We start from the raw sequence: 11,064 nt of genomic DNA, 5'->3' as shown, positions 1-11,064 counted from the left end.
TTGAAAAACTGAAAAAATGAAAAACAAATATTTTTCAAAAACTAAAATATTTTGCTGAAAATAATTTTTTCAGTTTTTGAAAAATGAAAATAATTTTTTTTCTGTTTTTACAAAAAAAATTCAGTTTATACAAATTTGTTTTTTCAGTTTTTACAAAAAGAAAAATCTTTAAAAAAACTGAAATAAATGAAAAAAGAACATTTTTCAAAAGCGAAAATATTTTGTTGGAAATATTTTTTTTTCAGTTTTAAAAAAAGAAAATTTCCAGTTTTTACAATTTTTTCAGTTTTTACAAAAAAATATTTTGTTAAAAAAACGATTTTTTTTTAGATTTTACAATTTGTTTTGCAAAATCTTTTCAGTATCTACTCAGTTTAAAAAAACCAAAATATTTGACAATTTTTTCTAAATTTTACAAAAAGAAAATTCTTTAAAAAACTGAAAACTGAAAATATGGTTTGGGTTGTGGGTTTTTTGTAAAATGGATTGGGTAAAAAAAAAGAAATTGGTCATTTTAATCTGGCGCTGCCATGTGGCACTTCATCCTATTTTTGTTCTAAAGTATGACGGTAAGGGTATGGATAACCCAATAATATAACGAAGGGTACATGTAAACTTTTACTTTTTTTTCCTTCGAAAAACTTGATCGAATACTTTAACTTTTAGTAAAGATACTTTTGGCCCAAAACAAAAATAGCATGGTCTAGCCAGTTTTCAGACTGGTCATTCAAAAATAGTCAGTGTTTGCCAAGTTATTGAAACATAGCCACTATTTTGCTGCAACATAGACCGGTCCAGCATAATATACTGGAGTTCGGTGCAACTGTGTATGAACTTCCAGCATATTATGCTGGATCGATATACTTTTCTGGCTCCAGTATAATATACTAGAGACTGGAGCACCGGTGCTCCAAACTCCAATATATTATGCTGGACCGATAAATTATACTGGAACTCCAGTATATTATGCTGGAGTATTTTTCCATATTTTGAACTGTGACTATTTTTGAATGACTTCTTATACTGGAAAAAGTGGATAAATTTTCATATATTTTTCCGATAAATTTTTCGTTTGAATTTATCTTTATATGAAAAGTGGATAAATTTCGATTACTTTTGAAACTGTGACTATTTTTGAATGACCACTTGTAAATCTGACTATTTTTAAATTTCAGTAGAACTTTGACAATAACATATGAAGTTAATTGGATTATTTTATGTAGGCCCCAGCGCAGAACATTTTATTTTCAGATACAAGTTCAAAGCATATACCTTCACATCATTGCTTACGTGAGTTAATAAAAAGAAAAAAGAAGGAAAAAAAACATCTAGATAACGAGCCACAAACGCCACGAGAAAAACATTATTTCACACTATTACCTCCATTATTATTACCATTTCATTTCTCTCTACCATTTTGAATAAAAGATCTCGACCGTAAATGTAATTAGCCAAAGTTACTTGAAATAATTTGATCATATTCTACCAAAATACACCAATCTATAAGTACAGGATCTACCGGAAACATCATTTCTATTCCATCGAGATAAGGATGAGGTTTATGTACACACTATCTTATCCAAATTCATTATCTGTAAAATTTTACTGGATTGTTGTTGTTGTATAAGCGCAACAATAACAAAAAAAAATTGTGGCGTCATATGATGCCAATTTATGGGGGTAAAGATACACTAAACATATAAATAATAGTTTCTAAAAATTATATATATATATATATATATATATATATATATATATATATATATACACATGCAGAATTGTAAGAAATATGAAATATTAAATCTCCTTGATATATAAAATAATATCTAAATTCAGTATTATAAGAGAATATAAGAAAACTAAAGTATGTTTAGAAATTTGTATGTCTAAATTGAGTAATTTTAGTTGCTTATGTTAGTACAACAGTAAATATAAGGTTTGACTGTTATAACTTATTTTTTTTCGAGATACAGCTGTAATTTTAGAAACTCATTTTTTAATTAAACAAATTAATACTATCCAGTAAACAGAATCAAAATATTGGATATTCATTAAATCATTTTCTTAGGGATTGAGGTCTGATTAATTGATCTTGACAATCAATATCAATATATTTTATTATTATATGAATATGAAAGTCCAATGACGAACGTGTTCACCTTATACCTTTCCGCGTGTCACTTTCTGCTAGTGAAACGTGTCACTTTATTCTCGTGCCACGTGTCGAACCGTGTCCTTATCTCTGTATGCTATGTTCACACACGGTTTTAAATTTAAGATATTTGACCTTAGAAAGCATCTTCTGAAAAATCTATAAATTCATATACGCTAAATGCTTTGTTCTGTAACTCGTGTTCTCATACCAAGAAAAAATCTCAATTTCCTTAGGCAATTTTCTTCCATTCTAAAGCCAACCCATTTCAATTCTGTATCTATTCAGCCGATCCAAACAGTTCTTTCCAATTCTATTGTTTCAGCTAAGAGATTTGAGTTGTTTTGTTTAAGATCAGATTATAGTACCATGGCCAGTCAATCCAGCAAGCCTCAATCTATTTATGACTTCACTGTCAAGGTCAGCAGTTTTACTTTGTTATATTTTTGGGGTTTTCCCTAAAAAAAAATTAATAAATAGAAATCTTGTTTCTGTTTGTTTTATTAGTCTCTGAATTAGAAAAATTGAGTTATGTGGTGTCATTTTCTCGGGTTGTAAGTACTCGGACATTTTTTGTACAGAAAGGAATTATCGCCATAAGAAAAATATGAGAAAGATTATTCATTTTTGTTTCTTTTGTGTAAAGGTTGTTCATTTTTGTTTTCATTTATGCTTTTGTTTAATTTTTTGGTCTATGAATTAGGGGTTTTGAGTTCTGAGGCATAGTTCATTTTTTTATTCGTTTATGAGTTTGATGTAAAGAGAGCGTCTTTGTTGTATAGGTAGTTGGGATAACTTGTTAAATGAATAAGGTTGAGAACCTTCAAACCTTGGAAAAAAGATAATGGTCAGAGATAACTTGTGATGTATGGGTTAGGCGCACGCCACATGTGCGAACAAATCAATGGAGAGGATCCATTGAATTTCGAACCGTGAGCAGTTAGAACTAACCCTCGAGGATTTTTCGGTCATCAAAGAAAAGGATAAGTAGAAGGTGTAGACTTAGAAGGGGAGCATAACTGGTGAAGTTGCTGTCAAAGTAGAAGGTGTAGACTTAGAAGGGGAGCATAACTGGTGAAGTTGTTGGTGAAGTTGCCGGACCAGGAGCTCACGGGTTGGAGCCGTGGAAAAGCCTCTTGCATTAGGTTAAGGTTGCGTAGAATGGACCCTTGTGGTCCAGCCCTTCCACGACTTCGGACCCCGCATACAGAAGGAGCTTAGTGCACAGCGACCCTTTTAGAGGTGTGGACTTGTGTTATATGGTATCCATTTAGAGCTAGCAGCAAACTAAGGCCTGTTGCAGTATTTGTTATCCAAACTTAGGGTTCGTTTTCGTTTCTTTATAGTAAAAAAATTGGTTTTAAGTGTTTTTTCATTTATATAACACTAAGGTTGAGAGTATTTTTTTTTCCCTCAGTATAATACAGTTTAAGATATAATCTTGATAAGATTTTGTAGTACTGAACTTCACTTGATTTTTACAGGATGCTAAGGGTAATGATGTTGATCTCAGCATTTACAAGGGAAAGGTCCTTATTATTGTCAATGTTGCATCACAGTGGTATGTATTAGCTTCATTTTTTTTCTTATTCATTATATGTTTGAGACCTCTTTCTATGGTTTTATTTGCTCCTTGTAATTGTAAGGTTCCCACGTGTTGGTTTCCATGGAATTGACTGAAAGTATCCCGAGCTGATGTCCACATTGGAATTGGTCTTTAATCGATCAAGTGAAAGAATGCATACCAATTATTTAACTTCTACTTATTTGTAAATGTGGTTTGATACTCAAAATTCTGATTGTGTATGAGTAGCATTCTGTTGATTAGCGCATTTTGTGGATCTGTAATCTGTTATAATTCCATATGTCTGCTGTCGTATCAACTTAGAGTGGTCTGCTTTTTCAGAGTTCAATTGAACATCAACTCAGCCTTTTCTCAGACGTCTGCTCTGAGAAATTAAACTAAAAGCTTATCATCCTAGACGATCTTATTGGATAAGGCATTCCTTTCCCCATGCTGAAAATATTTTGTATGTGGCCAACTATAAAAACTGATTGGTATAACGTGGTGATGGAGCATTTCTAGATTGGATATGAGCATCTGACATTGATCTGCTGTATTTTGAGAGGGTTATTGATCGATTTTCTGATGGGAGACATACACATTCTTACTTTGCTTGGTTTAATGAAATCTGATAAGTACTGGAGTAAAAACAAGTTGATGTGCAGCTTCAGATTAAATGTTCTGTTTATTTCTTCGTAGTTAAGTCTTATGGTGAAATCTACTGTGAATAGTTGGAAAGAGTATTCATTATAGTTATGATATCATTCTGTTATGATGTTTAACATATGCTGACAAGCATCAATTGATTTCATCTTCTGCTGCAGTGGTCTGACAAATTCGAACTATACTGACTTGACCGAGATATACAAGAAGTACAAGGATCAAGGTTTGTTTTCAGTTCTCCTAAATTTGATGCTGATCGAACGAACTAATGTCAGAAAACACTCTTCTTGATCTTGTCCGAAGCAATGGAGGCACTTATCCAGACCCCCTTCACGTTGCAAAGAAAACTTAATAAAATACTTAACTTATGTTTAAGTTCAGCGTGTTGATATATCCTCACCATGTTACATAGGTTTGGAGATTCTTGCATTCCCTTGCAACCAGTTCGGTGGGCAGGAGCCTGGAAGCATTGAAGAGATCCAGAACATGGTTTGCACTCGCTTCAAGGCCGAGTACCCAATATTCGATAAGGTTGCAACGGCACTAATACTTTTTTCTTCTAGTCATGCATATCATTTCATTTTTCCATATCTGTGTCGCACATATCCTCATTCAAGAATGCTACAAGTTCCTAGATCGGAAAAAAGTAGAAACAAGTAGTATGTATTAACTCCTTAGCTTAATGATTTAGGTTGATGTGAATGGTGATAATGCTGCTCCACTGTATAAGTTCTTGAAATCAAGCAAAGGTGGGTTCTTTGGAGATAGTATCAAGTGGAACTTCTCCAAATTCCTTGTTGACAAAGAAGGAAACGTCGTCGATCGCTACTCTCCAACCACTACTCCAGCTAGCATGGAGGTAAGAATCCCACCAGTTTCCTCTCCTATAGTTGTTCTTAGTTAAGAGTGTAACTAATGAATGTGTCTGCCTTTACTTTTGCAGAAGGATATCAAGAAACTTTTGGGTGTTGCTTAAGCTCTGGATTGATCTGCATCTGCATTCCTCTACTAGAAATAATGAGAGACTACTATAGTGAATAAGTTCTGTGTTGATGTAATTTGCTTCTTGTTTTGCCACTACTTTGTTCAGTTGCTTGTATAATTTCAATATTGAATACATTTCCAATGACAAGTATTATAGTCTTTATTATAGACACATCTCATCTTAGCCAAGTAACTTTTGGGCGGGTCAAATACCAAGTTATTAGCTCTACCCATTATGACCCGCTATAAGTCGGTCCAACCTGCACACCCCTAGATCAAAGAAGCCAGTATAAGCATATAACTAATGTAAAATTTAGTTCAAACAGCTGCTTACAAATCCATAATCTTTCAACCAAGAAGCAACAAAAGGAGCAAGTACTATTATTCGAGTTTAACTTCTTTACACGATCAGTGCAAAAGAACCTTTACATACTAAGTCGCATAAAAGATAACAACAGGTAACTGTTATTATTATTGTGATAGCATGATTAAGGCAGCCACATGAGCCTTGCTATCAGTTTATTTCAGATACTTATTGAAATGAAAGCCATACCAAGAAAACCATTGAAATCAAATTGATTAATCAGACCAGAAGATTTCAAGCCAACCCCAATCTTTCTTAGGCACACCTAAAGCTTTCCACACAGCTTCAGAAGCATCAACAATGTTATTTCTACACCCTTTACTTGTGTTACATTCATCCACAACCACAGCTTTTGTACTCTTTCCATTTGCATAAATTGTAATTTTTTCAAAACATCTTTTCCCTTTACTGTACCATCCAGTTGATAAAGCTACAATTGGAATAGAATTATCGTAATATTTGCCACTACATTCTGACGGATCCCCTCCACCACCACCTTTTCGAAAGTCATTGATCGTTAAAATAGCCTTTTTGTGACCAGAAACTGCTGGTGAAAATTTCCCTTTTTTGACATCTGGTGCCCTGTGTCTTTGAGCTTCAACAATTAATGTGTTACTACAAGCCATGAAAATAAGGATCAAGAAAGCAATAAAATGAAGTAGGGTAAAGTAAGTTCCCATGTTCATTGTTGCACTTAGTTTCATCCTAAATGTTTGAAAATATTGTTTAACTTAGTGTTTTTTCTTTGTGGTGAAGAGCTGATATAATAGCTTTGCTATTTATAGAACGTTTTGCCGGCCCAACAACATGATTTTTACTATAGTGGTGGTCATGTAAATCCAAACCGTGGAACACAATGAGGTAAAAATACTAATTAACAATGTCTGCGAAAATAACAATGTCTGCGACTAGGAAATTTTGGCTTGATAGGTACAAATAAAATATGTTGCGACTGTATTGTTTGTATTGTAGATGTGACATCTTCGAAATTTTAGGTGGTTAATTTTTACATGTAGTAATTTCTTTTTGCTCTAAAAAAGGAAAGTAGAATTTTTACCCCTATATCTTTGATGGCTAGTTACGTTTAGTGTTTTATGGCTCATGCGAGCAGCCGCGGATACATCCTGTGGCAAGTGGTGTCACGTGATACCTCTTCGTCGAATATGTATATATAGATAGTATACAAAATAAAATATTAGGATAAATATAAAAAATGACACCACTTGATATTATAGTGATTTATTCGTTTGTTTATTTTTTTTCAAATATTGACATTGCTTACCAAAAATTTTATGTGCGTCACTGCATGCGAGGTTGTCTTAAAGGTCTCTTTATCTAAAAAGAAACTATTATTTGAAGTTACCTCCGAAGTATTTTAGACCTAAAAGTCAACTTTTTCTTAAGATATCAGTCTATTGAAGAGCAAAATTAAATGATTACCCGATTAATCGATCGGTTCTCAAATCAAATTATAGAGCAAATCATGATTTTATTAATAAATATTCGATTATTTTCCAATGTAGAAACGATTAACACAAGTGATGAATCCATGAATTAAAGGTTGCGCGTGCACTAAAGTTTTATACAAATCATATCGCCGGTAGGGGCGGATTTACAGGGAGTGGTATGGATTCACGTGAATCCATTCTCCCCTCCCTAAAGTGCATATAGCACTGTAATTTATCTCATATTAGATTTTGGGGAACCAATGCTCAAGATGTCAGTTAGGTCCGTTTGTGGCTGTGTGCTCCTGTGATAGTCCAGGTTAGGGGTTCGAATCCCCTCTCCCCTATTTCCCTCATACTCTTTGTCTTTTCTTTTTCTGTTTCTTGTCTTCCTTTTCCTTCTTTTCTTTTTTGGTTTCATTTTGTTGTTCTTCTTTTATTGTTTTATCTTTTCTTTATTTTATGTTTATTCTTTTCTCCCTTTTTTCTTTTCTTTTTTGGTTCATTCTTAAGTTTTAAAATTCCTAAAAAATTAAAATTCACATCTCCTCCTTACCTCTCTTGCTATCTCAATTTTTTACGAACAACAATCATCTTCTAACTAATTTCTTTATCATTTCTCTCGTCTATATTTTTCTTCAAAATAAATTTTGGCTTGTGATGAGTCTTCTTCAAATAACTATGCTATTATTAATCATTTTTAAGGTATAAAATTTGTTAAGAACAATTGTAAACTGAATAATATTTCCTTGTGATAATAGTATTAACCATGGTTTGTTCGATAAGTTGTTGTCATAGCAAAATTTTGATGGAGTCAAGCTAGACGGTAGTATAATGCATTCATACTTTTAAAATCCTAAATACGCCTCTGCGTCTGAATAGACAACAACACCGGTAATAACACATATTTTAATCAATCCTCCTTTTCAAGAGGCAAACTATACCTTTTGGAAAACTATAGAATTTTCTAAATGATATATTGCAGAAAATGAGAAAATATGTAGATCCGAACAGCATGCATTAGCAACTGACTTGGAGAAAACTTACTCACAGGTGTTTATGTTGTTACCTTAATTATCATGATTCAATGTTTGTGCAAACATATATCATGTATATATTAATTTGATATAAATAATCTATACGAATATTTATTTGGTATAAATACTCGATCCAGATAAGTTTTTACGTGATTTTGGTTCGCTGCTTATTCAACTAAACTTTTTGTGTTGAAAAAACTAACTGACACATAGTGTCAGTAATCACGTCTTTTTTTTTTTTTTCCTTTTCACAAGTGTTCTAAATCCAAAAAATTGTACTTTTATTTGAGTTTATAAAATAAAGCTATAGATTTTGGCTCGTGTGACTTTCCGGTATCAATCTGGATTAGTCAGGCCGGAGGCAAATATCGATATTGAGTGAGAAATAAAATATAAAAAGTTAAAAGCTTCGATCCTGCAATTATTATCGGTAGGGATATACATGGACTGGGTGGGTTCGGATTTTATCAAAATCAAACTAAACCAACTATATCGGTTTGGATTGGTTCGATTTTATTGGATTTTTTCGAGGTTTTCGGATTTTTTTGTTATATGAATATTATTTCAATCTTACTTTATTAAATATTTTATAAGTAATATATGTTTATTAAAAACTAAAAATATTAACCAATATACGAGATATTAAAATATTTTATGGAAGAATTTTCTTAGTAAACATATGATATGTATTTTTTAGTCGTCCGACAATAATTTTATATTAACGAATTTAATAATTAAACATAAAAATAAATATGAACCTATATAATGGTATGTTATATTTAATTTTAAATTATTGAAATACCATTTCAAATTCAAATTAAAAAGATATAAGAATTTAATAGATCTTGACATATAAAGAACAAAAAGATTGACACATTTCACTAACACTTGATAAGAAAGTAATCATACAATCCATTATTTACAGTTAATAAACATGGAGCATTTCATATTTAACTAAATATTACATCCCCTAAGAGAATCGTATTTCTAGATATTTTTTAAAGAAATTTCTATAAAAAATCTTAAAAGTATATATAAAAATTATATATTTACATATCGGTTCGGTTCGGTTTTTTTACGCAGTACCAAACCTAATTTGATTTTTTAATCGATTTGATTTGACTTTTCGATTTAATGTGATTTTTCGGTTCGATTTGTATACCCTTACCGGCAAAGTGGGTCAGATTAACAACGAAATTAAAAGAAACTGCAAAACAAATTGGGTCAACACATATTTGAAGGAGTCCACTTAAGTAATTGGTAACCACTATATATGTTGAGTTGTTGAATATATGAGCATAGAGGCATCTTCTAAGTCAAAATAACATGTCCAAGTGAATAGAAACAAGTGATATTGTATCTTTTTTTTTTTCGTCTCGGACCAATATTATTGAGTTTTCATCAGTCTGCCTTATGAATTACTCTAGTTATTACTGTTCTCTTGCAAACACTGCAACTCTTTTCTTAAGTCAGACAGTCTAACGAGAGAAATGAAAGTGATTGACACAAGAGCTCCTATAACTGTTTCTGTCAGGGGAGCGACTCTAGGACGAATTTGCATATATACATTTGGAAAATCTTGAAAAAGAGAAATCAGATAATAGGCTCAAATTTAGAAACCAGTATAACCGGATAATAAATAATTTTAAATTTAGTTCAAACAATTGCATACACATCCATGAGAGTAACACAGGAAAAAACAAGTATTATTATTAGATATACTAATAATGTAAAAACTCTTTACACTGTCGTGTACATAAGCCAAATCCTTTTTATTGCGATAGCGTAACAAGGCAAAGTAAGCCTTGCAATCAGTTTATTATTGAAATAAAAGCTAAGGAGGAAGACTTATCTTTGCAAATATAACCATACAAAAGATGAAATTCATTAATCTGACCAGAATATTTCAAGCCAACCCCAATCTTTCTTAGGAACACCCAAAGCTTTCCACACAGCTTCAGAAGCATCAACAATATTATTTCTACACCCTCTACTTGTGTCACATTCATCAACAACCATAGCTTTTGTACTTTTTCCATTTGCATAAATTGTTATCTTTTCAAAACATCTTTTCCCTTTACTGTACCATCCAGTTGATAAAGCCACAATTGGAATAGAATTATCGTAATATTTGCCACTACATTCTGATGGACCCCCTCCCCCACCACCTTTTCCAAAGTCATTGATCGTTAAAATTGCCTTTCTACGACCAGAAACTGCTGGTGAAAATTTCCCTTCTTTTCCATCTGGCTTCTTGTGCCTTTGAGCTTCAACAGTTAACGTGTTACTACAGGCCATTAAAATAAGGATCAAGAAAGCAACAAAATGAACTAGACTGAGGTAACTAATTCCCTTGCTCATTGTTGTTTGACAATTTTGTTAACTTAGGTGATTTTTTTTTTTTTTTTTTGGTCGTCAAGAGTTGATAAAACAGATTTGCTATTTATAGAACGATTTGCCGGCCCAACAACATGATTTTTTATTATAGTAGTGGTAATGTAAATCCAAACCATAGAATATAATGGGGTAAAGATACCAAGAAATTAACGCACAAGAAAATTGACAATGTCGAACTTCTGCGACTAGAAAATACTTCTGGCTTTATTAGAAAACTAATCATACAAATAAAATATGTTGCAACTGTAATGTTTGTTTTGTAGATGTGACATCTTTGGATTTTAGGTTGTCAATTTTAACATCTGCTAGTAATTTTATTTTATTTTTAAATGAAAATAGATTTTTACTGTCTTAGATTAATTAGATACATCCAATGTCTCCTGTAAGGCTGTCTTAAAATTATTCAGTAGTTATACAGTGTCATTATTCCATTATTTTTCTTTAAGAAATAAAGGATT

General features: G+C 32.0%; 3 protein-coding genes across 3 annotated transcripts; 1 reads left to right on the top strand and 2 right to left on the bottom strand.

The window, feature by feature from the left end:
• Positions 1-2,274: 2,274 nt before the first annotated feature.
• On the top strand, positions 2,275-5,534 carry LOC107767209 (putative phospholipid hydroperoxide glutathione peroxidase). Its single transcript, XM_016586129.2, has 6 exons — positions 2,275-2,572; positions 3,637-3,713; positions 4,541-4,602; positions 4,792-4,910; positions 5,071-5,238; positions 5,323-5,534. The coding sequence occupies exons 1-6, from the start codon at positions 2,333-2,335 to the stop codon at positions 5,353-5,355; spliced, it is 699 nt and encodes a 232-aa protein (XP_016441615.1). The 5' UTR covers positions 2,275-2,332; the 3' UTR covers positions 5,356-5,534.
• A 188-nt stretch (positions 5,535-5,722) lies between these two features.
• On the bottom strand, positions 5,723-6,495 carry LOC107767210 (putative ripening-related protein 2). The gene has a single exon (XM_016586131.2). The coding sequence runs from the start codon at positions 6,429-6,431 to the stop codon at positions 5,943-5,945; it is 489 nt and encodes a 162-aa protein (XP_016441617.1). The 5' UTR covers positions 6,432-6,495; the 3' UTR covers positions 5,723-5,942.
• A 3,411-nt stretch (positions 6,496-9,906) lies between these two features.
• Positions 9,907-10,641, bottom strand: LOC107767211 (putative ripening-related protein 2). Its single transcript, XM_016586132.2, has one exon. It carries the CDS (start codon positions 10,568-10,570, stop codon positions 10,097-10,099), a length of 474 nt encoding a protein of 157 aa, XP_016441618.2. The 5' UTR covers positions 10,571-10,641; the 3' UTR covers positions 9,907-10,096.
• Between the last annotated feature and the right edge of the window lie 423 nt (positions 10,642-11,064).

Source organism: Nicotiana tabacum, chromosome 1, assembly GCF_000715075.1.
Source record: "Nicotiana tabacum cultivar K326 chromosome 1, ASM71507v2, whole genome shotgun sequence".
NCBI lineage: Eukaryota > Viridiplantae > Streptophyta > Magnoliopsida > Solanales > Solanaceae > Nicotiana > Nicotiana tabacum.
Note: the sequence above shows the minus strand (reverse complement) of the source record. Positions and strands in the feature narration are given on the sequence as shown.

Coding starts and splice junctions, on each gene's coding strand:
- LOC107767209 (XM_016586129.2), top strand. CDS start 2,333: ATGCTTTGTTCTGTAACTCGTGTTCTCATACCAAGAAAAAATCTCAAT. Junction 2,573..3,636: donor TTTATGACTTCACTGTCAAG/GTCAGCAGTTTT, acceptor TGATTTTTACAG/GATGCTAAGGGTAATGATGT. Junction 4,603..4,791: donor CAAGAAGTACAAGGATCAAG/GTTTGTTTTCAG, acceptor CATGTTACATAG/GTTTGGAGATTCTTGCATTC.
- LOC107767210 (XM_016586131.2), bottom strand. CDS start 6,431: ATGAAACTAAGTGCAACAATGAACATGGGAACTTACTTTACCCTACTT.
- LOC107767211 (XM_016586132.2), bottom strand. CDS start 10,570: ATGAGCAAGGGAATTAGTTACCTCAGTCTAGTTCATTTTGTTGCTTTC.